General features: G+C 40.7%; 1 protein-coding gene across 1 annotated transcript; it reads left to right on the forward strand.

Moving 5' to 3' along the window:
- Positions 1 to 5,500: 5,500 nt before the first annotated feature.
- Positions 5,501 to 27,127, forward strand: C3H6orf58 (chromosome 3 C6orf58 homolog). The gene is made up of 6 exons (XM_005280219.5): positions 5,501 to 6,547; positions 11,564 to 11,650; positions 15,466 to 15,650; positions 17,700 to 17,836; positions 22,894 to 23,132; positions 26,681 to 27,127. Exons 1-6 carry the CDS (start codon positions 6,157 to 6,159, stop codon positions 26,782 to 26,784), a joined length of 1,143 nt encoding a protein of 380 aa, XP_005280276.2. The 5' UTR covers positions 5,501 to 6,156; the 3' UTR covers positions 26,785 to 27,127.
- Positions 27,128 to 27,225: the final 98 nt, after the last annotated feature.

The following is a 27,225-nucleotide window of genomic DNA, read 5'->3' on the forward strand; positions in this document are numbered from 1 at the left end:
CCACTGTTTCATAGTTTATTTAACTTAGTTTTCAAATTTGGCACAATTACTCTTCAGAGGACAATTCAATTTTGTAGCAGATTTTCTGGATGAAAGACTTTACTTTTCCAGAATAGATTTCACAATAACATTTTTTTTAAATTCAGTAATTATCTTACCTTTTCATGGCTCAAATAAGCTTAATAATGGAATAATAGAGACTCTTCAAACTTTCCAGATTGTTACATCTCTTAACAAATATGTGAGCTTTCAAAGTTAGTAATGATTTTTCCAGTATTGCCAACCCCAACAGTGCTAAACTCATGACTCAAGTCCCAAAAATAACACTTCGGGGTTGTTGTTTTTTATTATTATTTGCTTTCTGATGTTGGAATCTTTAGGACTCACATGTTTAAGCTTTTTTTCATAGCCACAAGCCATTCTCAGATGACAACCTCATTCCAGCTGGAGCTGTAATAAAAACACAAAATACCACAAGCTGCATGATAAAATCTTGAGATTTGGCACAACTGCTGTTGAGCCAGAGCCTAAACTAGTGCAAATTAGCATAGTTCCATTGAAGTCAGTTGAGCAACACTGAATTACACAGCTGAGGCTCTGGTCCATTATAGTCAAGGATAAGTCAAAGCTCATTTTTTTAAGTGGTGTCATCAGAGATAATTCGACCAATCCTCACCCTTAACCTCCAGCTAATTTGCATGCCGTATTTTGTTTGGTTGACATGAGTCTGTGGAGTGAAGGGTTCTGTACATGTACGTCAAGAGATCGTCTTTATGTAAACAGAAAGATAATGGATTGCTCCCAACTGTCTCTGTTTTCTATTGTAACATACCTAGGCATACAACTCTCTACCATGGAACTTCATGAAGATAATACAACTGGAGAAAGGGAGTTATAGAAAATGGCAAGAAGACGGATGTGATGCCTTGAAATGTTTAGTTTTTGCGATAATTACAACAATTTTGTAATGTTTTTAACCCTTAAATTACTCAAAATTTCACTAGGATGGTGGTGAAGTACTGGAATGGGTTACCTAGGGAGGTGGTTGAATCACATTCCTTAGAGATTTATACGGTCAGGCTTGACAAAGTCCTGGCTGGGATGATTTAGTTGGGGATTAGGTCCTGCTTTGAGCAGGGGGTTGGACTAGATGACCTTCTGAGGTCCCGTCCAACCCTGATATTCTATGATTCTTATCTACTCTCAGTCTTAACACTAGTTTAGCGTAGTGTTTTGTCTGGGAACTGAATTAAGACATGTGCTAAGAGCCGTCTTGCATTGTGTTTAAAAGAGACAAAGCACAAATTCATCCTGATCTACAGCTGTTATGGCTCCTACAGCTGCAGACTCTGCCAAAAACACTTTTCCCCCATCTAAATGAGAATATCATCCTGAATGCTGTCAGCAACTGTATCTTTGTTAATTATAGAATTCTCAGGATGGTGCGAAAAGTAACCAGGCCATAGCTCATTGAAAGCTTTGAAGTAGAGAACTAGGCTCTAAAATTGGATCCAGAATTGCATGGGGAGCTAGTGCAGAATGCAGAGCACCAGTGTACCTTGCTGCACAGAGCACTGGTGTACAGATCTCATCAACCTGTTCCATTCTGAAGACAGGGCGCTGTGTAAATACTACGACCCAGAGCATCTGTATGGCCTCCATAGTTAGCCCTAGGTATTGCAATGAACCTGTTGAGTCACTATTGGCACTGTGTTCCCCCAGTTCAACGTCCAGCCAGTAGAGGGCTCTATCTACAGATAGATCTGACCAAGTTTGGGAAATTCCAACGTGTTGCCAATTTAGTGATTTTGTTGCTAGATTTACTGACCTTTTTGGTTTCCCTAGCGAGGAAATAAGTGTCAAAGCAACCAGTGACACATCTAGTGACTTTCACTGCCAATTACAATGATATTCAGAGAAAGAAGTCGCCAATTTGTATAGTCACAAAATCATTCACAAGCAGCTCAATAGTGATAATAAAATCCATTCCATGCTCTCCTCCCCAGCTAACCTGCCTCTCCCGCCCTGCCCACTTCATTAGCCATGTTTCCCTGCATCACAATGGGTGTGCTACTTACTACAGAGTGGCGAGAAGGAAAACATTTGGGTAAAACCAAGCCCTGGCTAATGTGTTGCTCTCTCCAAAGCACACTGGCTTTAGCAAAGTATTTAATTAGACTCCCCAAACTTCTTTTCCTTACCAGCAGATTATAGTGAGTAGAAGATTGGGAGCTATTTTACACCTTGCTATTTACATATTAATTAATCTCTATCTAACCCTAATTGCAGTTTATTCAAGGATCGCTCAACAACTCATCCACACAATAAACACTAAGCCTACTTTTATCCATATTATTCCACGCTAATACACTGAGGGCATATCTACACTACAATCGTAAATTGGCCTATGTTATTAATTACTGCAGTGGCTGATGTCCACACTACCCTCCTTCTGTTGGTGGTGCACATTCTCACCAAAGCGCTTCCCCTGACTGAAGAGAGGTAGTGTGCGGGGGCTGAGAGCACGCAATTCTTGGTTTAGTCTGAAGTGGAGGACAGGTTTAGGTCTAAGAGGTAAATATAACTGAACCACTCGGTAATAGCATCTAAAATGTAATTAAATGTAACATCTTTGTAGGGGGAAGTGCCAATGAAACTCATCACACTAGTATTTAACTTCAAAAGGGGAATTACACAAAAATGAGGAATAATAAGGCAGGGCAAGAAAAAACTTGAAGAGCAACTAGCTAAATCCATTCCATGCTCTCCTCCCCAGCTAACCTGCCTGCCCCACCCTGCCCGCTTCATTAGCCACATTTCCCTGCATCACAATGGGTGCACTACTTACTACAGAGCGGTGAGAAAGAAAACATTTGGGTAAAAACAACTGTCCCAGATTAATAGTGTCAATAAAGGAGGTTTTGGAACAAATTGATAAATTTTAAACAGTAATAAGTCACTATGACCAGATGATATTCACCCAAGAGTTCTGAAGGAACTCAAGAAATTGCAGAACTACTAACTGTAGTATGTAAATTATAGTTTAAATCAGTGGAGATAGAGGAGATCCTGGCAATTACAGGTTGCTAAGCTTAACTGCAGTACCAGGCAAATTGGGAGAAACTATAGTGCAGAACAGAATTATCAGAAACATAGATAAATACACTAAGTTGGGGAAAAGTCAACACAGCTTTTGTAAAGGGAAATCATGCCTCACCAATCTATTAGAATTATTTGAGGGCGTCAACCAGTATGTGGACAAGGATGATCTAGTTGATAACGTGTACTTGGACTTTAAGGAAGTATTTGACAGGGTCACTCAAAGACTTTTAAGCAAAGTAAGCAGACATGTGATAAGAGGAAAGGTCCTCTCCTGGATCAGTAGCAGGTTAAAATTTAGGAAACAAAGGGTAGGAATAAATGGTCAGTTGTCACTCTGGAGAGAGGTCAACAGCAGGGTCCCCAAAGGTTCTGTACTTGGACCTATGTTGTTCAACATATTCATAAATGATCTAGAAGAGGGAGTGAACTATGAGGAGGCAAAATTTGCAGATGATATAAAATTAGTCAAGCTAATTAAGTCCAAAGCAGACTGTGAAAAGTTACAAAAGGATCTCACAAAACTGGGTGACTGAGCAACAAAATGGCAGATGAAATTCAGTGTTGATAAATGCAAAGTAATTCACATGGGAAAAAATTATCTCACCTATACATACAAAATGATGGGGTCTAAATTGGCTGATATCTCAGGAAAGTTCTTGGAGTCATTGTGGGTAATTCTCTGAAAACGTTCTCTCAATATGCAGCAGCTTTCAAAAAAGCTAACAATGTTCAGAACCATGAAGAAAGAGACAGATAAACAGAAAATATGATAATACCACTATATAAATCCATGGTACACAACACATTGAATAATGACAGGTTTCAGAGTAGCAGCCGTGTTAGTCTGTATCCGCAAAAAGAACAGGAGTACTTGTGGCACCTTAGAGACTAACAAATTTATTAGAGCATAAGCTTTCGTGCTCTCTGTATGTGTGTATATATATCTCCTCAATATATGTTCCATTCTGTATGCATCCGAAGAAGTGGGCTGTAGTCCACAAAAGCTTATGCTCTAATAAATTTGTTAGTCTCTAAGGTGCCACAAGTACTCCTGTTCTTTTAACACATTGAATACTGCATACAGTTCTGGTCTCCCCATCTCAGAAAAGATATTTAGAATTGGGAAAGGTGCAGAGAAGGGCAATAAAAATGACTAGGCGTATAGAACAGCTTCCATACAAGAAGAGGTTAAAAAGACTGAGATTATTCATTTTAGAAAAGAGATGACTAAGGTGGGGATATGATAGAGGTCTATAAAATCATAAATGGTATAGAAAAAAAAGTGTTATTAGCCCCTTCGTATACCACAAAAACTAGGGTAGCCCATTGAAATGAATAGGCAGAAGGTTTAACACAAACAAAAGGAAGTACTTCTTCACATAACACACAGTCATCCTGTGTAGCTTGTTGCCATGGGATGTTCTGAAGGCCAAAAGTATAACTGGGTTCAAAAAAGTCCATGGAGGATAGGTTCCACAATAGCTATTAGCCAAGATGGTCAGAGAGATGCAACTGCGTGCTCCAGGTCTCCCTAAGCCTCCAAATGCTGGCGCTGGATGACAGGAGCTGGAACACCCGAAATTGCCCTGTTCTGTTCATTCCTTCTGAAACATCTGCCACTGGCCACTACCAGAGACAGGATACTGGTCTAGATGGACTTTGGTCCGACCTAGTATGACCATTCTTATCTTGAACTACAACCAACAGTCTCCAAATACAGACCTTTGGGAGGGGATTCAGCTCATGCCCAGCTGCTGTCTCTGCCCGCATACCTATTTCCCCATATCCCTCTAATAGGTCAGGATTAATTGCCTGCTGCATTCGTCCTGAAGTTATGTGGTTGTTAAAATGGACACTGAAGCTATGATTTTCAAAAGGCCAAGGGAGCTAGGTACCCAAATTGCATTGAGTTTCAGTGAGATTTTGGCACCTTGGCCAGAATCCTCAATGGTATTTAGGTACCCAACTCCTATTGAAATCAGTAGGAGTTAGGGACTTAAACACCTTTAAGGATCTTGGCCCCAACTCCTTTAGCATCCTTTGAAAATACCAGCCCTATTAATTAAAAAAGAAGCTCAAGTTCTAAAAATAAACAAGGTTCAGGGATCCAGTATGTATGGATAACTGGAGCCACGAATAAAGATGAGTTTCAACCAATGTTCCCTGTTGAACTGCCTGGCTGGGCAGCAATCTTGTATGTACTGCACAGGTCAGAAACGTGCCACTCATGCCTCCTCCGTGCAGCCCAGCAGAAACAGCTACCTGTCAGAATTAACTACTGGTAATGGTTTCAACACAGAACTCCACATCTCCAGAGCTGCGGCTCACAGGACTCTCCCCCCCCCCCCCACAACACACTTACCCCCTCCCCTCCATACAACCCCCCTTGACATACCCCTCACTGAAAAAAAGGCATAAGCTTGCCCAATGACAAAAATGTATCGCTCAGCAGAGTTTGTAGCCCGCTCACAACAACAAATTTTTAGAGGGAACATTGGTAGCAGGAAGTTACTTTCAGTTTCCTGACAGAGGTTGTCTAGGTATTGGGCTTTATTACGGTTTTACTCACAGCCCAGCACTGCATTGTCCAAGGAGGAGCACAAGTCCCCTCCCTACTGCTCCCTCATTTTTGCCCCTCTGCCCTTGTTATTGTCTCTCAGCTTCCCATCCCCTCCCTTGTTTTTCCCCTTTTGTCCCCTCACTTCCATTTTAAAAATCCTTTCTCCTCCCCCCATTTTTATCCCCATTTTGTTGGAGGAGAAGATTGTTATGGTAACAGGGCAGCAGCTTCATTTATTCCTGCTTCTTTCCTCTGTTGTTATTGAACATGTTCAAGTCACTCAGATACTGCCTGTTCAAGTCACACTGATACTGCACCAGAGATCCCTCAGCTCCCCATCTCTGCCCCAAAGGCAGCATTGGAACGGCAGAGGTATGAGCATCAGTGCCAATCTGACAGAGCCACGTCAGCTTCCTGGAAAAAGGGGCAGGGTGATCCATGATGACTGACTGTATAGGCAGCCTGAGCCACCATCCCTGCCCCTGCCTTCCCTGATGAAAGCTCATCCCTACTCTGAAAGCCCCAGATGCCTGTATAAGATGGTCCTACCTGACATGCGTGTGTTCCTGGGGCAGCACTCTCTTCTCCTTGTGCTACTGACCGCCCTTGCTCTCAGTCCAGCAACTGTAGTAGCACTAACCCAAGAGGATGTCTTCAAAAAGGATGTCTATCCTCCTCTGTGGCATCAGGCTCCTGGAAGCATAAAGGATTTCCCAGTACATGGCAACAAAACCACCATCAGTGCCTGGAACTATCTAGAGAGACTGGGAGTGTATAAGATCTTGCTCAACTATTCAGCTAAATATTTCACCACATCTGGATCAAATAACGTTGGCAATATCCTATGGGGCTTGCCTCTGCAGCTTGGCTGGCAATATCATACAGGTACAAACTCTCTCCTTAAAAGGGCTGTAATAACTAAATATTTAATAGATAAATGCAGGTTGGTTTTTTTCATGGTCTCTTACTTGCAACCAGTACAGTCCCATACATTCTGAATTTTGCTTTACCCAGAAGAGAGTTTAGTTGCTAGGTTGGAAGGGAACTTTTGAAATGAATGCGGTGTCCTTGCACTGTTGAGCAATAGATACGGGGACTTGAAGTTGCCTTGCTGATATGGGAAGATATTGCCACATACAATGTTAATCAGAAGCCAAGTATGGTTTTTAAAAATCCTACTAAGCCAAAAATAGAGGTAGAAAATGAATAGATTTGTGTCTTAATTCACTGCTTTAAAAAGCATTTCCTGATCATCTAATTTTATACTGGATATTGCAACTCTGATTTTAAAATATTAACTGATTGTTTTTGTTGTTGTTTTAATTTGGTAGCTTATGAGATCTTCATTGGTAGCTTCAGCATAATTCCTTGAATGGGTTGAAACATTTTAATTTTTTATGAATTTGTTTTTGAAAATATTTTCAAAACTTGTCCCTTTTTTACCAGCTTAAAAAGCGTGAGAGATTTTTTGAAATTTCAAAGTTTTGACAAAAAGATTTGTGAAAAAATTTATGAAAATATTTGTGTAGGTCAGCGAGGCCTAGTACCTGAGGGCCCAGTCCACAAAAGCCAAGCAACATCACTATTTTCAATGATTTGTCATTCTTGTTGTCAGTCTTAGTAGACTGCAAAGTGAAAGTATATATGTGGTACAGGGAGGCATACTTATGCTAACCAGATTAAAACTAGCCCGCTGGGGAACCTGGGTACGTACCTGGGTTGCTAGCTCATGCTAAAACCCATGCTGCCATGTCTACAGTGCTGTTGTTACTGGTGCTAGCAAGATTAAAGTTAGCATAGATATGCCTACCCATGTTAAAATCACATCTTCATTTTGCAGTGTATACGTACCCTAAAGGTTTCTCCAGGTCAGATATGAGGCACATTAGTAAGAAGTTTATGAGTAATCTTGCCCTGCTACTTACTGTAGTGTAACTGTTCTGTGGATAAAGGGAAGCCTCCCACTTAAAGGTGGTGTTAATTCCCCCTATTTCATGTGTTAACAACTGAATTTACCAGTGTTACCATTCAGGAGACTACATTTTCTGGGAAATTTCCTAGCTAAAAAAATCATTGGTAAGTTTTCAAGTAAACATTTAAAAATCACCCTGTTTTGAAATCCCCTGCCTTCCGTTGCACAGTGTTGGGAGAAGGTCCTAACTCAAACAATGAAGTGCTTTTGCATCTTCCCAGTGCCATTGGGGAAGTTTGGAAAAAAGTTTTAGCTGAACATGATAGCATCAGTTATCTATTGTAACAAATTCTGCCTAGCTGTTCCTCTCTGCTCCCAGATTTTCATGGGAGGTCTCTCCCTGCAAGTGCCCTCTGGATCAGCACCCCACTGCTGATGCACAAGGGAGAGTAGGAACCAGAGTGCCCCTTATAGGACGGTCCATGCAGTCAGCCAGAATGGGATGACATTCAGGGGCAGTGTCAGAGCTCACTCCTCACATTGGGCAGTAGTATAACACCCTAGGTATCAGCGCACAACATTCTTAGCGGTCTCCTGGTTTCTTCTCTAACAAGTTATTCAGCAATTCCTCAAAAATAGCTAGAGTAAAATTTTAATTACCAACACACCTCCCATGCATTGACCCTGCAATCTCCCATTATTCTAGTCTTAATTTAGAATATGAATTCATCAGGGCAGGGACACTATCTTTAATCGCTTTGTTTTGTAATGTGCTATGAATATCTTCAGCACTATTATGGAGGCTTCAGTAACTAGTGAATCTATGAAACTGTAGCTAAATGTAGTTGAGCAACAGTCTCCAGGGCTGTCACTATATCATCTTTCTAAAGCACTTAATTCACTTTAAAAAGCTGAACAACTGTCAATTTTGATTTAGATTTGACCCATATCATTGACCAGTTTCCAATTAGGCTCCTAGTAGGGCTGTCAAACGATTAAATAAATTAATCACAATTAATCTCACTGTTAAACAATAATAGAGTATCATTTATTTAAATATTTTTGGATGTTTTCTACATTTTCAAATATATTGATTTCAATTACAACACGGAGTACAAAGTGTACAGTGCTCACTTTATATTTATTTTTATTACAAATATTTGCACTGTAAAAAACAAAAGAAATAGTATTTTTCAATTCACCTAATGCAAGTACTGTAGTGCAATCTCTTTATAATGAAATGTAGAATTATGTACAAAAAATAACTGCATTCAAAAATAAAACAATGTAAAACTTTAGAGCCTGCAAGTCCACTCAGTGCCACTCAGCCAATCACTCAGACAAACAAGTTTGTTTACATTTGCAGGAGATAATGCTGCCCGCTTCTTGTTTACAATGTCACCTGAAAGTGAGAACAGGTGTTCTCACAGCACTGTTATAGCCGGCATCGCAAGACATTTACATGCCAGATGTGCTAAAGATTCATATGTCCCTTCATGCTTCAACCGCCATACCAGATGACATGCATCCATGCTGATGACAGGTTCTGCTCGATAACAGTCCAAAGTAGTGCAGACCGACCCATGTTCATTTTCATCATCTGAGTCAGATGCCACCAGCAGAAGGTTGATTTTCTTTTTTGGTGGTTTGGGTTCTGTAATTTCTGCATCAGAGTGTTGCTCTTTTAAGACCTCTGAAAGCTTGTTCCACACCTCATCCCTCTCAGATTTTGGAAGGCACTTCAGATTCTTAGACCTTGGGTCTAGTACTGTCGCTATCTTTAGAAATCTCACATTGGTACCGCCTTTCCGTTTTGTCAAATCTGCAGCGAAAGTGTCCTTAAAATGAACAACATATGCTGAGTCATCATCCGAGAGTGCTATAACATGAACTATATGGCAGAATGTGGGTAAAACAGAGCAGGAGACATACAATTCTCTCCCAAGAAGTTCAGTCACAAATCTAATTAATGCTTTTTTTTTTAATGAGCATCATCAGCATGGAAGCGTATCCGCTGGAATGGTGGCTGAAGCATGAAGGAGCATATGAATGTTTAGCATATCTGGCACGTAAATACCTTGCAATGCTGGCTACAAAAGTGCCATGCAAACGCCTGTTCTCACTTTCTGGTGACGTAAATAAGAAGTGGGCAGCAGTATCTCTGTACTGGTCTGTCGCAGCTTAGGCGCATTTAACATGTGCAATTTCAGCTTTACGCGGTCGGCAAAAACAAAAAAAAAAGAGAAAAATAACAATTTAAATACTGTTTCTGTAGTGTGGGCGATTCCGCCCGCTATTATACTCAATGTAATTTTGACTATACGCGATTTTCGCTTTAGGCGCTGACTGTGGAACGTAACCCCAGCGTATGATGAGACAGACTTGTAAATGTAAACAAACTTGTTTGTCTTAGTGGTTGGCTGAACAAGAAGTAGGACTGAGAGGACTTGTACGCTCTGACGTTTTACATGGTTTTGTTTTTGAATGCAGTTATGTAACAAAAAAAAAATCTAAATTTGTAAGTTGCATTTTCATGATAAAGAGATTGCACTACAGTACTTGTATGAGGTGAAATGAAAAATACTATTTCTTTTGCTTATTTTTACAGTGCAAATATTTGTAATTATAAATAATAATATAAAGTGAGCAGTATACACTTTGTATTCTGTGTTGTAATTGAAATCAATATATTTGAAAATGTAGAAAAACATCCAAAAATATGTAATAAATTTCAATGGGTATTCTATTGTTTAACAGTGCAATTAAAACTGTGATTAATTGTGATTAATTTTTTAACTCGTGATTACTTTTTTTGAGTTAATCCCGTGAGTTAACTGCGATTAATTGATAGCCCTAGTTCCTAGTTGTTTCATTTTGATTGCACAATACAGTATATGGAAATATAATAGTAGAAGGATCTCCAAATTTTTTCATGGTATGGATCACATCTTACCAGAGGGAGACATCTCACCATTGTGGACATCTCACCATTCATGATTACACATCTTCTCTTAGGCAAGTACAGCAATTGTTTATATAGAAAATAGTAATCGAAAAGGATTTAATGTATTTTAGATTTCATTTAATGTGATTTATCTGGCAGAAACAAAGGTGATTTGTCTGGCAGAAACATATCCAGCTCATTCTCCACCTACCAAATGCTCTGCTGTCCAGCATTTGGGAACCTCTGTAATAGCAGGTATTGTAGGACCTGATTCACCAAAGCACATGCGTAAATAGTTTGTTTAATAAGCATGAGAATACTCATGTCACATGCTTTAACAGGCGTATAAGTGAAATGCTGAATTACAATGAGGTTACTCACATAATTAATGTTAAACACATGATTTAAATGTGTTGCTGAACAGGAAGAGGATACTTACATTACATCCTTAAAGTTAAACATGGGCTTAAATGCCTTCAAAGAATCACCATGAGACTGTAAACATGTTTAACATTAAGCACGTGTTGAAGAGTTTGGCTGAACAGGAGTGGGATTACTCAGATGCTTAATATTGAGTACACACTTTTGTGCTTTGCTGAGTTCATAGTTTGGGAGTCTCAATTCACTGGCATCATGTAATTGGGGTACAAACCTCCCCAGAGCAGCTGGGTGAGATATTTATGCTGTGCTGTTCATTAGGTGTCTGGTACATAAGCAGTTTTGCTTCTGTTGCCAAATTAGCCATTACTGTGCATTTATAAAGTATAAATGAGGATTTTTATGTTTTCCAGCTTTCAGACAGTTCTATATTTGCAGTTCTCCAAATAAATTTACAGCCAGTAGTAGAAAAAACCAATTTACTAATGCATCTTTTATGCACTACAGAAGGCATTGACTGTGAAATTAAACTACTATATGAACTATTTTCTTTCACTGAGCCAAATCCTGAATGCTTTACTTATGCAAGAAGTCCCATAGGCTTCAATGGGACTGCTCCTGTGAATAAGGTGAGCAGCTTCTGGCATTCTATTTTGTTTTGATTCAGGCAGGCTAGCAGATCCTTCCAATGTTACCACCTGCGGCCATGGCGCTGGACAGCATCTGTGCATCTCTGTACGAAGCTGGTGGGCCTGTAAGTACATGTTATTAGTTTGCTCTTATTTGGAAAATAAGTAATGACCTAGAAGGCAATTCAGAGTCTCTCATCCACTTGAACGCCACTTCAAAGTAATTTCAGCATTACACAACTGTGCAGTGAAAGTTCACAGAACAATATATAAACACAAGTAAATTAAGACTTCTTAACCCTGAAACTTGTAGAGACTTAAATTCTCAACCTTAAAGTGTGGCTGTATTCTGAAAAGTGAATAAAAATGGCAGCGTAGGGTTCCATATTTGACATCTATCAATGACCCCAGATCCAATTTGCTCATTTTAACTGCCAGCACCTCAGCTAGTCAATGATGTGAAAGTCAAGCTGGGTTCTTTCTGGTTCATGCATCAGCACAAAGAATAAAAATCCTGTGGAGCAATTCTATCCTCAGTTGCACCTTCCCAACTCCATTGTTGTCAATACGATTGCACTGGGGCCAACTGGACAGGAGGAACAGGAGTAGGCTAATCCCACGGGAAGCAAGCCTGTGCTCTTATCGTCATCTCCTCCCCTCAGAGTACATAAATCCTTTTCTGAGATAAAAGTGTAAAGCCACCAGCTCACCCACCAGGTCTGTAGGAGGAACAACACTGCCCAGACTTTCATGTGGAAAGGAAAATGCATTGCTCCTATATCAGCAGTTTTCAAACTTTGAGCTAAGTCACCCTCCCCCCCCCCTTTGAATTACAATTTTTGGTTGTGCCAGCCCCTCCCACTTTGGGATTTCAGGGCAGGGGAAGGTGTGTGTGATGGTCTCTGAGGTGGAACCAGCACTGGGCATGGAGGCTGCCAGGAGTGGAAATCGGCATGGGTGCGGCAGATGTTAACATTGGCCCACACGCTAAGTGGCCCAAAAGGGTGTCGGGGTGGAGGTAGCACTCCCTCCCCAAGTCCCGCTGTGCAAGGCTGGCACCAGCTGCCTGGCACCGCCACTTGCCCCCCCACCTCTCTCCAGGCCCCCAGGGAGGTGCACCCCACAGTTTGGAAATCTCTGCTCTACATACATCCAGGCTTGTTAAATCTTGATACTGGCAGTTGATTTATTGCCCTTTCCTTTAGGCTTATGAGTTCCAGGAACTTATGTAACAGATCTTCTGTTTTCCAAAAAAACAGCTGTGCAGAGTTTGCAGAACAACAAAGGATGCATTCTTTACCAGCTGAGGATTTGAGTGTCTTAATTTGCTATTCCACTCTCTTTTTAATTCATAGACATATGGAGATAAGCTCCAAAAACACACACTGAAACAATATAGCCAGTTTTTCCCCCCAGAGCTGGTCTTACATGGCAGTATTTCTAGTCTTTCTACTGAAGCCTAACTCTTCAAAGACAGACATTAAAAAAAAATAAAAATAAAAAAATAAAGAAATCACTAACTTCTTACTGGCCTGTTTCTCACTGAGGGCTACCCACATGCCAATTCAGAAACTTTAGCTATTCTAAAGTGAACCATAAAAAGTATACTTTTCTCTGTTTCCATATCCAAAAATGAATGAACTAGTTCAGAGATTTTAGAGACATTTCTATTTTATGTCCTGGGTAAGATTTTCAAAAACATCTAAGTGATTTAGATTCTAAGCCTCATTGACAGGCAATGGGATCTGGGCTTGGCACTTTTGATATGAGACTTAGGCTCCTAGGTCACTTAAGCCGTGCAATGCTGAGTGGAGTAATGCCTGAATACCTTCAAAAAGCTGGGCCATAGGTGCTTTTGTAATTTTATCTTATGCCTTTTTTCAAAAAGGAAACTGGCAGGTAGAAAAAAAACGAGAATAATGCTTTACAGCTTAACATGAATATTTGAGCTTAAAGACACTTGCATGGAATAAATGTTTGTTAAAAAAAACCCTGTTCTTTTAGATAGGGCAGGCTTTTTCCTACAGAAAACTTCAATCTTCAAGTTTTTATAATCTTTCTTTTAATGTTCAACCGATAGTCTATCTCCTTTAAAATAATCTTTCCCCTCCACCACTTCTGTCCCTCACTCCCGAATCTCCCCTGCTCATATTTTCCTGTCATGTGACCCTCCTCCTGCTCCACACCACCTGCTGGGCCTGGATCTACTTCATCCTAGCAAACTCCCATGCCATACAAATATTTTCTTGTGGAGACTTCTGTAATTAAGAGTCTGGCGACAAGTTAGACCCTAAAAATATACATCACATGACCAGTGGGTGCTCAAACTTACAAAGAAACATAGGAATTGCCATACGGGATCAAACCATCTAATCCAGCATCCTCTCTCTGACAGTGGCCAGCACCACAGAGGAAGGTGTGAGAAACCTTGCATTAGAATAACCAGTTTGAATAGGTATCATGATGTCATCATGTAACCTTAGCAAAATAGAAACATCACTTTACTTTTAACTGTGTTTACACTACCACTCTTCAACAACATAGTACTGCACATTTGCTACACAGAGCTCATAGTATATGACTTTTTTTTGCTATCTTCAGAAAAGATGATTAAATAAACTTATTCCTATAAGAGGGAGCAGTGCAAGTATTGGCGTGTGTTGAAGATTAAACTAGCAAGATGCATGTAAAACACAACAGCTATATCACTTTGTTTATATGTTGCATTTGTCCCCATCCCCATCCTTTTCTCCTTCTTAGATTGTAAACTTTTCAGTGCTGGGCTCCAATCTCAATACACTTCCAAAGCACCAAGCAAACTTTTGGGGCTATGTAAATGGAAAAAAAATATATCAGGCTTATAAGTGTATGAAGGTAAATATAGGTTTAAAATACGGGCTGTAACTTGTCATTAGAGGTATGTAATGCATACCTTCCTTCCATTCAGGTTTTTATAGCATGCCCATCATCATGGTAAGTCCCACCTTCTGAGTAATAGAGCATTGTCAGACAAGGAGTACTGCTCACACTAATAGGAGCCATCATGTCAAACCTTTGGTATCCTTCTGATTGAGTGTAAAGCTTGAGGGCATGAGCAGAGTCAACTACATACTGTATTTTAATTAGCATCATTCTCATATCATGGAAATGTGTCTTTATAGGAAAAGAAAGAGGCTATATGATCTTCAGCCACTTTTTCCCCAAGCATGCAGTATAAATACATCACAGACTTCCAGATCAGGGCTCATCAAACATACGTAAATAGTCAGAAATACAATTACTGTTACCACTATTTACTTTCGACCACTGGTTAGTTATTTCTGAAAGCCTGCCTCAGAGTGAGCCACCAAGCCAACCAATATACTTATAAATGAAACATATTTTGGGGCCATTCCTGAATTTCTTGTGCAACTAAAATTCAATGAGTTTGGGGGGCAAAGGAATGCCAGGAGACTGGGAATGGGGAGGAGAAAGAGAAAACTCCTTCTTCCAGCAGCTAGATGGAGGTCAGAGACTTAAAAATCAGGAGGCACCCACAATCTATATACTGTTAGAAAGCAAAGAGCCCCCTAGACAGCACCCTGATAAGAATGTCAGCACCGTTTCCTTTCCTAGATGCTAGGTATGGGTCATGGGCTTCTCACCAGTATAAGGCCCATGGAGCTAATTTTCATACAGACTTATGAGTTTAGTCTCATGCTTGTGTCTGGTAAACTTTTAAGCCCTGTACATGGTAACATTTAAGGGCCTAATTTTTCAAGTTGCTAAGTACTGAACACCTTCAACTCCCATTGACATACCAACAATCAGACTGTCATGTGTAAATGACTGGTGATTTTAAACATTAGCAGAGGCAGCATAATCTCACTGTTTTCTCTAGGTAGGCATGTTTCATTCACTTGTAACTGTCATCTCTTTTTATTTTCATGTGTTGTTATAGCTGTGAATTACTACCTGAGTATTATACCATTTCTGTGTGCCATGGAAGCTGGTTTCTTTGGACAGTTGCAACATGAGATAAAAATATTACCACCAGAAGAGCTAAGAGAAGACTTCTGCTACAGCGCTGCTGACTGCCGTTCCCACATTCCAAAAGTCATGGATGTATGGAAGGCTTATTTTGAGGTAGAGCATCTTTTTTTTGTTGTTCATCGTTTGTGACAGATGATACCAGAACATTGCTTTTAAAAGTTATTATTAATGTTTTTTAAGAATCAGAGGACCTGATTCACATCTCATTAGTACCAGCATCAGTTAGGAGAAATCCAAGTGAGGCCAATGGAGTTACTGTGATGTAAAACTAGTTAGAGAGGAGTATGTCATCCAGAATTTTTAAGGTTTGTAGCTTCATTTCTTCACTTAAAGTAATTCTATGTTTTGGAGTCTGACTCAAGAGATTGTTATGCTAATGCTTATACTAGTAATCTGGGAGCTGTGCTATGGCTTTACAAAGAATAGAAATGTGATACAGAATATTCTCCTTGAGAAATGCCCTTATCCTACTTTTATATGATCACTTTGCTTCTTTGAGTGTCAAGAGAGTTGTTGAAAGTTTCACCCAGAAAGACCTTCTTTTGCACACGTACACAGTCTCTCCCTCTCACTTCACACCTTTTCCCTAAAAGAGAAGTGACAGTTTCTTCTCCATCCCAAATTTCAATAATGATTCCTTTAGTTAGACTTCCTCTCAGATTTTTTGTCAACAGCCAGAAATGCAAGTATTATAATGTCCAGTCATCAGAGACTCAAAGTCTAAAACAAAAATTCTCTTGGTAAACTAGACAGATGAACCAGAGAGCTGAAGGGTATGATTGGATCAGTCATTACAGATATTTTAAGTTTATTCATCTGAAATAATATGTTGAGAAGATTATAATCAAAGAACTAAAATTATAATCCTAACCTAAAAGAAAGATGGCATGATACATTTTACAGCTAACTTTCTTTCAGACTTCCTGAAAATCTATATCAATGCACTTGAAAGTGTGTAAAAGATTGCCAGGGCCGCCCAGGGGATTCAGGGGGCCTGGGGCAAAGCAATTTCAGGGACCTCTTCCATAAAAAAAAGTTGCAATACTATAGAATACTATATTCTCGTGGGGGCCCCTGCAGGGCCCGGGGCCTGGGGCAAATTGCCCCACTTGCCCCGCCCTCTGGGCGACCCTGAAGATTGTACAAATAAGACCCAGAAGACAAGGATTGTAGCATGGAAAATTCCATGTCAAAACACAGAACTCTTGTTTATAATAAGACTTTTTAATAAAAAAATTCCCCACTACTGCTAATACCAGTTCAGCTCCACAAGTTTTGGCAACATTGGGAACCTACCGGAAGCGGGTTTTTTTTTTAAAAAACAACAACATATCCTAACCATTTCTTGGGACCTCTCCACATTCCAAAAAATCAACTAAAGCCACTGCACAATTTAATTTAGAAATCAGTGCCCACTTACTGTAGCAGTAAGAGGTAATCCAATGTGTACCAACTCCTTTGTTTATTGTTGATTTGTTTGTTTCTTGTCTTCCCCTTGGAAATGATATCCTCAGCCGAATCACCCATTGTAAGTACAGCAAACTATAGAAGAATTCAGTCTAAACTTTTTTCCCAACTCTAGCAGCAGTTTCCGATATTTTAAAAAGGAGAGTGGAACTATGATGAAATGTATCTATTTAAAAAGCAACTTTAAATTACAGAATGCTTTCAGGTTGCAAATCCAACTATTTCAGAGTCGGAAAAAGCACCACTTTAGGAGCAAATTACAATGTGTGTCATCCAGTTGTAGGCCTGATGCATAAGTTACTGGGTGAAATTCTATGTCGTGTATTATGCAGAAGAGCATACTAGATTATCAGAATGGTACCCCTTCTCCCTCCCTTCCCCTTCACCCCCAATTGTGTCTTCTAGATTTGACCTGGCTCCATCAAAATCAATGACAAAATCTCATTAACTTTAATGGGGTCATGTAAATCTATTAATCATCTTTTTCCCCCTTATGTCAAATATTAAGCTATAATCGATATGCAACATCACCACATTCTAACTATTTAAAAGCAATTTTCCCCAGTTAACAAAACATATTTTTCAAAATAATTGTTTTTCAAGTAACTAAGTATTATGCATTTTTTTTTAAATATTCTCTGCTGGTAATATTTTTATGTTCTGCTTTTGCTTTAGTATCTATTATCCACTGAACAGAAATCTGAAAGGCCCACAGCATCTTCCTTCTCAATAGAAAAAGATGAAGCATTGCATTACTTATGGGACGCGCATGTAGCATCCATTGCTTATGCAGTTCCAAAGTTCAAAAACAGGTAAGAGAAAGTCGCAAAAGTAGGGTCAAAAGGGGATAATTCCCCAGTTCCATGTCCATTAGTAGGCACCATATTTGCAAGGTTTAGTATACTCTTGCTTGCTCATCATGCGCTTGAGTCTTTAGTTATATTGTTGTGGTATGTGTTCAGCAAGATTCTTATATTCAAAGAGTCTGACAGGGACTGCAACATGAACACTCCTTCTAGAAAATGGCAGGGCACCAAACAACCTAAGACATGGCTGAAGTGGCAAGAAGACCAGGAGATTTATCATTTTGGGGCAGTGTATACAGGAATGAACATCCTAGAGAATGGTAAAGCTGCTGGTGTAGATGACATTCACAAAGAACAAATCAAATACTTCTGACCAGCAACAAAGATCTGGTTATTCAAGTTGTTTAACACATGCTCAGCCACATATAAAGTCCCAATGTCTGGAGGTGAGCACGTGCCATGGCACCCCGTAAGTCAGGGAAGGATGAAATGGAGCTGAAGAACTTAAGGCCTATAACCACTGCTATGCCACCTCTACAAACTATATGAGCATTTCATCTTAAACCACCTATCATCACTTGTTGAAAAGCAACTAATCCCAGAGCAAGCTTTGAAAAGCATATGGTAACAGGCTCTATCAGCAGGAAATGACACAGAGAATCACAGAAGATTCCTTACTACACAACTGGCCATACTGCATTAGACCAATGGTCCATCTAACCCAGTATCCTATCTTCCAATAGTTGCCAATGCAAGGTGCATTAGAGAGAATGAACAGAACAGGCAATCATTAACTGATCCATCCCTTGTCGTCCACTCCCAGCTTCTCGTCAGAGGCTAGGGACACTCAGAGCATGGTGTTGCAACCCTGATAATCTTAGCTGATAGCCATTGGTGGACCTACCCTCTATGAACTTATCTAATTCTTTATTACATCCTGTTATAGTTTTGGTCTTCACAACATCCCCTGGCAATGAGTTCCATGGGCTGACTGTGCATTATGTAAAGTAGCACTTCCTTTTTGTTTGTTTTAAACCTGCTGCCTATTACTTTCATTGGTGACCCCTGGTTCTTGTGTTATGCGAAGAAGGAAATAAACACTTCCTTATTCACTTTCTCCACACCATTCAGGATTTTATAGACCTCTATCAAATCCTCTTTTAGTTACCTCTTTTCCAAGCTGAAAAGTCTTGTCTTTTTAATCTCTCCTCATACGGAAACTGTTCCATACCCTTAATCATTTTTGTTGCCCTTCCCTGTGCCTTTTCCAATTCTAATGTATCTTTTTTGAGATGGGGTCAAGAACTGCACACAGTATTTAAGATGTGGGAATACCATGGATTTATATAGTGGCATTATTATATTTTCGGTCTTATTAGCTATCCCTTTCCTAACAGTTCCTAACGTTCTGTTAGCTTTTTTGACTGCCATTGCACATTGAGCGGATATTTTCAGAGAACATGTTTTCCTATGTGCACTACTTTGCATTTATCAGCATTGAATTTCATCTGCCATTTTGTTGTCCAGTCACCTCGTTTTGTGAGATCCCTTTGTAACTCTTCTCAGTCTGCTTTCGACTTAAGTATCTTGAGTAAAATATACTAAAATATAGAACATGACAAAAGATCACCACCTCCAACAACTGATACAATCTCTTTTAGAGAGCTGACATTTTACATCAAACTATGCAGGAAGCAGAACGAATGATGGCAACAGAAAAATGGCCTACCACAGGGGATGTGACTCTTGCCAATACTTTTCAACATCTACATGAATGACCAATCAATCATCTTGGCACAAAAGTTGTATCTATGCCCATGACCTATGTGTCGCTGCCCAAGCCAAGGATTTTGGCATGATCTAATGCTATTTTAAAATTGTCGAGGTCTGGGCTCTTAGTTTATTACACCAAGAACCAATTGTGTACCAAACCAGCCAAAACACAGGTGAGTCTCTTCCATTTTTGGTACCATGAGGCCAATAGTCACTTGCTGGAGGATTCTCTGCACCTTGAAGTCTTTAAACCGTGATTTGAGGACTTCAATAGCTCAGACATAGGTTAGAGGTTTGTTACAGGAGGGGTCGGTGAGATTCTGTGGCCTGCGTTGTGCAGGAGGTCAGATTAGACGATCATAATGGTCCCTTCTGACCCTAAAGTCTATAACTCAGCATCATCTGGAATGGGGTACAATTTGCCCACTATCTACCTAGGAGTGATGCTAGAACTCACTCTCTCCTTCAAGACACACGTGGAGAAGATAAAAGGCAAAGTTAGCACACAGAATAACATACTCAGGAAGCTTGTAAAGTCAAAATGGGGAGCCAACCCAGTAACACTAAGAGCCGCTGCACTTGCACTTTGCTATTCAACGGCCAAATACTCATATTCAGAGTAGAAATGTAGCACATATGACTAGAAATACTTATCAAGGATATCAAAATGCACATTGACATTGCTGGATACCTTCTCACAGGCACAGAGTAGGGTTCATTGACCTGGAGATGTTTAAATCACCTCTGAACAAGAGTTGACTGCTCAAAAGTCAATATGTGGAAGTGGGGCTACTCCAGTGACCCAGACACATGTGACTGAGGCAAAACACAGACCATGGAACATCTGTTGGTCTGCCAGCTCCTGCCAGACCTCACCAGGGCCACAGGCCAGGCCATATTATGTGCCCAATACTGGAAAAACCTATGACTTCAGTGGAAGGACATGAGAAGAAGATGGGCCTGATTCAGAGTCCACTGATTTCAACAGGACTTAACTTCAGTAAGTTTTGGATTAGTCTCCTAAAGAGAGTTCATGAGTGACTTCCTCCAGTCCTTTCATCTACTGCCTCCATATTCACCATCATTTTATCCTGTGCACACTCTAATTTACTCTTTCCCCTTGTTTGCTCTGTACCTCAGTTTCCCTACTGTTAAATGGGGATAATGGTACTGACTGTCTTTGTAAAGTACTTTGAGATCTACAGGTTAAAGTGCTATATAAAACCTAATTGTTGTTCTTAGTATTATTTTAGGTATCCATTCAAGTCTTACTCCCACTCTGTTGTTTGGGTCATGATACTAACTCAAAACCAAATTAGATAAATGATACCACCAATGCTATCAACCATATACGGGAGTGAACTTGGCAGGAAATCTGGAGCACTGCCCTTACAATAACAAGCATTGGAACATTATTATTCTTGCATCTATGCATAGTCCTAATCTTTCTGCCATCATATATAGGAGTTAGAGCAGGAAAATTTGAAAAATATGTGTTTTTTCTGAAATTTCCCATGGGAAATTTTCAGTTTCTTGAAAAATGTAAACAAACTCACTCAACATTTTTGGATTTTTGCCCAAAGGCCTTGTGACGGGTTTGCTCTATTCACCACTGGATCGTGCCAGCTCCTGGCAGTTCTGGGGATTAACTTGGTCAGGCCGATGCCCCTTCCAGCTGTTACATGCTGTCCTTCCACCTTGGTCTCTGTCTGCAGCCCCCCCTCTTGCTCCAGGAACTGTTGCGTCCCCTTTCTGACTCAGCCCTCTGGCTAGGTCACTTGCGTGGTTTCCCCTTCTCGGGTGGGAAGTCTCTTCTCCAAAACAGGCTCAAGGAGTCTTCCGATGCACTGCCCTACCAATGCCACTTCCCGGGTGGCTTGTTAGGGAACCCTGGCCCACCTGCTAGTCCGCAGTCAATGTCTGTTCTCCCCAATACCTTGCTACATTTCCCTGAACCCTTTCCTAACATTCTGGTTCTCCCTTCCTTCTCTGGGTCTGCCAGATTCATGGCTCCATCATCCCAGGAAGCAACTGCAGCCTCCAGGTCTCTGCAGCTTCCAAACACTTCTTCCTCCTCCCAGGGAGTGACTGCAGCCTTTTGCACCAGCCCCTTCTGTTGCCAGCCTCCTGGCTTTTGTAGAAGCCCCACCGGTCACTCGCATGTGAGCTTCTAACTAGCTGCCTCCAGCCTAAAGCTCCCTTGCTTGCAGCCTAATTAGCTGATTTGGGCCCATCACAGGCCTGAACATTTTAACCAAAATAAACCTTTTCTACAAAAAATGTTTGTTTTAGTCAAAAAGCCATTTTCTATTGAAAAAGAAATGATTCTAGGATAAAATTTCAGCCAGCCCTAGTACAAACCATCAGAGAAACACAATTATATAATGGAGGCACTGGTCATGACTCCATAATTAAGGCTGTGTTCCACTTTGCATGTAAAGTATGGATTCAATGTATTTCTTTTGGATGACATATACAGCATATCCTCCCCAAACTTGCAATGCTTATTCTCTGCGTACATCACTGGTTTTCTGAGAATTTACAAGCAAATCTATTCCTTAGTTTGTGAGCCAGAATTAATTAAAAACTGGGTGGTTCTTTAAGAAGTTTAGCATCTGTGTCAGTCTTTCCTTTGTCCCAAATAATCTTAGCAACAAAATAATACAGGCACTTCCAAATTTCCTTATATTTAAAATTAAACTGAAATCCTGTTCAAAGGCTACATTTAAATTTGGTTGTAGTTAAGATATTAACTTCATTTTTATTATTATATAGTAACAGGCAGGCTCAGGTAACTCTTAAGTAGGGCCACTGTAACTCAGCCAATCATCACCCTTCCTCTACTGCTAATTTGCATGCTACAGTTCTATTAGTCAAAATGCCTCTGTGGTATGAGGGAGACTAGTCACACATATCAAGAATTCTCATTGGTACACTACTGAGACCAGATGTCACTGCTCTTTAAAGTTTGCATGGCCATATTCTAGTTTGGGCATCAGTGCTTGAAAGGCTCCACAATGGCACTTCAAACAGCTCACTTGCACACCAAGGTAGCACTGCCAGGGAAACTGAGGCAGGAGCGCCCTTAAGGCACAGTGATATTGGGACTAAGCTCTCCCTGCTACCCCTTTCACATATTGCTGGTCTCACTAATGCAGTCCTTTAAAGCAACAAGGCGGTTACGGATTAAGGCATCTTACATTTTAGATGCAATGCAATATAAATGGTAGATTAATGAGCTCTGGGTAGGATTAATTTACCTGTTAACTTTGGGTTTTTATTTCTTTCAGCTTAAAATATGTCTCTGGCCCCGAAGCAAGTTTTGGGGAGAACTGGGCTGATGCTGTGGATTTCATTGCGGCTACACATTTTTCTGCAGATCTACAGAACACAAACTATTTCCAGGCTTTCTTACCACCACGGATGCTTTCTGAACTTGATCAAGCCCCATTCATTAGTGACTTCAGTCCAGAGCAGAACAAAGTCTTGCTTTCATTTTGTGTTCTTCACAAAACAAATGAATTGACAGGTAAGAGCCACCCATATAGTGTGTATATATTACACCTTATCCATCATCTGTATAGTAAAAAAAAATCACAGGTGAATGGGTCAACCAACAGAGCGTGTGGAGACAACTTTGATTAGGCATTGTGATGATTGTGTGTGTGTGTGCGTACATACACCTAAGCAACTGACATCTTGCTTTTTCCCAATTATCAAAGGTGTCATATAAATTCTAGTCTTTTTTAAAGTTAACATGAAAGCTGTAAAATAAGTTATACAGCATCATCTGATGGCAATGTTTAGAACTACAAGCTCCTACAGTTCCAGTTCATTTACAGTTATACTGCTTAAATCTCTTTATTTAGTTTCCTTTATTTAGGAAAAGATGTCGGCATCTTGAAGTGAAAATACAGTACAGTATAAGTATAGTGATATTGTAAAATAAGGATATTATATAATAAGTCTGAAAGAAATCTTTAACCCATACAGTATTCATGTACAACAATACAGAACACATGTCAAAATTGTTACTGTGACAGGCTCTCTGATTTGTGAATTCAGTATGTGCTTGTGTCATTCTGATGCTTCTTTGAGAGCTGTAAGAAAGATTTCTTGGTGTAAAGGCCTTCTCACAGGAAACTTTCAGAAAGGCCTCTGAACTTGTATTCAAAGAGCACTGAATAAATGTGAGAGCTGGATTATCTATAGAGATCTTTCTTTTAGATGTGCCAGTCTTCATGGAACTTCAGCACAAACAAATTTACATAAAACAATGGTCTCTCAGTAAGACTGTCTTCTCTGTCCTTCCTCCTGTAATGCCATTAGTGCAGGGGTCGGCAATGTTCAGCAAGCGGCTCGCCAGGGTAAGCACCCTGGCGGGCCGGGCCAGTTTTATTTACCTGCTGACGCGGCAGGTTCGGCCGATCGCAGCCCCCACTGGCCGTGGTTCGCCGTCCCGGGCCAATGGGGGCAGCGAGAAGCCGCGCCCAGCACATTGCTCGCCCGCGCCACTTCTCACTGCCCCCATTGGCCCGGGACGGTGAACCGCGGCCAGTGGGGGCCGCGATCGGCCAAACCTGCCGCGTCAGCAGGTAAATAAAATTGGCCCGGCCCGCCAGGGTGCTTACCCTGGCGAGCCGCGTGCCGAATGTTGCCGACCCAGGCATTGGTAAGTATATGCTTGGTAAGAATTTGTTTTACCAATTGGCTATCTGTACGATAGTTATTGTATAGGAACAGATCTTACATTTAATTGTATAGATGAGGACAGCCATGGTCAGTCTGATGTCTGCTTGGAAATGGCTTCTGTAGCTAGGGACACCTGCCAATCTACCCTGAAATACTTGAGGCCCATTGAGTGGTTTGAGAACCAGGATTAGGACTTTAAATTGCATCTGAGTTGGGATTGGAGCTGCTGCAGTGACTGGAGCACTGAAATCTTTCCTCATCACTAAAACTTAGATGACCTGCTGTGGCAAGTTACTGGCCTTCACTTTCAACTCCAGGTTTTAGTGAAACCAAGCCTGGAATTGACCACAGTCTAGATCACTAAGGCCAGCTCCACCTCTGACAAGGATGGGGTGAAAGTGCCTTGCCAGCTAAAGATGATGTAGGGGATTTCTAGCCACTAATGCCATTTGGGTGTCCAGGAGTTTGAACAGTCCAGAAGGACCCTGAGTCTGTCATGCCACTTGATTAGAGGACTTGACACATTCTACTGAGGGAAATGTGCTTTTGGATAGTCATTCAAACGTTTATGCTCTTGCCACTGCTGTCATCTCCATGTTATCTGGATTAAGCTTCAGCCAGCTACTCTTCATCCAGGTGCTTATCTACTTCAGACATCGGGGAAGCTAGGTAATGGAACAGCTGCCCTGTTCAATGTGGAAGAGATGTAGAGTTGGATGGTATCTGTATATTCATACTGCTCAAGATCACAGCATCCCCAACTGGGTAAATGGTTGCATTGAATAACATGGGGGGAAAGTCTGATCCTTTTGGCACTCTGCAAATGGGTGCTCTAGAGACAAATCTCCACTCTCTGTGATCTGTCTGACACCAGAGATCAGAGGGAGAGCTCACCCTCCTATTAAGTGTCTCAGAAAACTCAGCTGTGTCCGTACATGGCTGGGTTCCTGTCCATTATCCATACCTAAAGGAGAGTATCAGCATGTCTACTATCATCCCAGTGCTTTATCTGGGTGTGAAACCTGACTGTGAAGAGTCTATTGTAGGATAATGTTAGACGACAGCTGGTGATGAAGCTCTTTGTCTTCTTCCTCACAAATGGGAGATTAGACACATCTCCTACTTCCTCCTTCAGAACTCTCAGTTAAAATTGACATTGTCCCAAAATCGAGCTTGTTCTCTGTCCCAGTAACATGTCTTCATCCTCTCTGAACTGAACTTTTGTCCTATATCTTCTTTTCTTGTCTTGTCATTTCTCAGCCCTGGTTCAGCAGGCTGTTGAGCACTTCCTGTGAGGTACTGAGTCTCCTCTGCTCTGGCTGACATCAATGGGACTTGATGGGTTTTGGTACCACACAGGACTGGGCCCTTGGACCGTAAGCTCTTTGGAGCAGGGGACATGTCTCAATCTATGTTTGTGAAGAAGCACCACATAAACATCTTGTGCTAGATACATTTTTATTGCCACAAGTTGTAGAGATTTGAAACAAAGTACAAGGCGTTTTAGGCAAACAGGAAATAAAACCCAGCCATTCTCAGCCATAACCATCTTTTCCAACCCGGTGTAAACATCCGTCTTCCAGGTGCCTAGTTTAAGCTGTTCCCTACTGTCCTCTAGTCTCCTCTAACTAGCAGGAAGCTATATTTATAGAGCTCTCCCCCTCCCACCCCCATTCGTTAGCTCCTGCTTGATGCCATCATTCAGGAGCACCAGTTCCATTTAGGTTTTTATACTATACCCATCACTGTGGTATCCGAGAGCTGCCTTTTTATAGCATTCCTTTCCACCTGTTCTCACAGAGGGCAGCAGGAAAGAATGAATGCTCTGTATATTGGTGTTAGTGTATGGTTTCTGAACCTCAACATACAGACTGTCAGCTGGAATAACTTATTGTCTGTATGGAAGCATTAGTGTCTTTCACCCCCCCCGCCCCCCTTTGGCTTGATCACTCTTTGAAGCCTCAGCTTGGCCGCGGTGCAAAACCTGGATGGATTTTAAAAGAAAAATTAAAAAGTGTGTGATCATAACTGCTAGCACATTGTCTTTTAAACACAGAAGCTATGCGGATTTGTCAAAACAAGATGTCAACATCTATATTTGATCACCCTTTCTTGCCACAGGGGTGATGAGAGAACTTACCCAGTTGTTTATCACTACCACAACACCCTAACTTGACAGACCAGTTTCTGCCTCCATATATAGTTTTAAGTGATTATTATGCAGGTGGCGGCCCACTTCTGTTTTGTACATGTTACTTTCCACTATTCACACTTTTGTAGTAGGTTTCAGCAGAGGTGTCTTGCACCTGATGGCCTCCTTGCCTACTCTTTTGCAGTGGCATTGATTTTACGGTAGCATTTTTTGTTTGTTTCTTTCTTTCCAAGGTGGAACCTTGCTGCTGCTGTGGAGAATGGCTATGTCTACTGAAGCAGGAAGGGCAGTGGTCCGAAGTCTCATTGAAAACTTGGTTACAGGCCCTGGAGTTTGATCCAGTGGGAATATATAATGATCTGAGCTGAGCTATTTTGATAGCACTTCGTGTCTTAAAAACAGTTCCAACATGAGCCTGATTGATTCAACTATTTAACCCACAGTATATCAGGTGACCTGGTCACGTTAACTCCTTGAAGCAGGATTTCCTAAGTAGCCATGTTAGTGCCTCTCTCTCCTATTGAATCAATATCATTATGCCTAATTTTCTTAATTAGTCTTTATTTATCTCATTTGCATGTAATTAAAATGTCTTGCTAAAATTATACATGAGAACTCAGTTAATTTGCATTATAAACAAATGTATAATTAATGAAAAATTAAATAAAGCCCAATTACAGTCTGACTGTGTCTCTTTTTCTGTATTCAATGGTCTTGCTAAATATGTAATTTGTCTGGTCTCTGATGGTCTCAGGACAATCAGCTAGAACTGCTCTTT

Source organism: Chrysemys picta, chromosome 3, assembly GCF_011386835.1.
Source record: "Chrysemys picta bellii isolate R12L10 chromosome 3, ASM1138683v2, whole genome shotgun sequence".
NCBI lineage: Eukaryota > Metazoa > Chordata > Testudines > Emydidae > Chrysemys > Chrysemys picta.

What these genes read in the sequence shown, in the direction of transcription:
- C3H6orf58 (XM_005280219.5), top strand. Translation starts at nt 6,157, where the DNA reads ATGAAAGCTCATCCCTACTCTGAAAGCCCCAGATGCCTGTATAAGATG. An exon ending in TGGCTGGCAATATCATACAG is followed by an intron (nt 6,548 to 11,563) that starts GTACAAACTCTC and finishes GTTTTGATTCAG; the next exon opens with GCAGGCTAGCAGATCCTTCC. An exon ending in GTTCCAAAGTTCAAAAACAG is followed by an intron (nt 17,837 to 22,893) that starts GTAAGAGAAAGT and finishes TATTTCTTTCAG; the next exon opens with CTTAAAATATGTCTCTGGCC.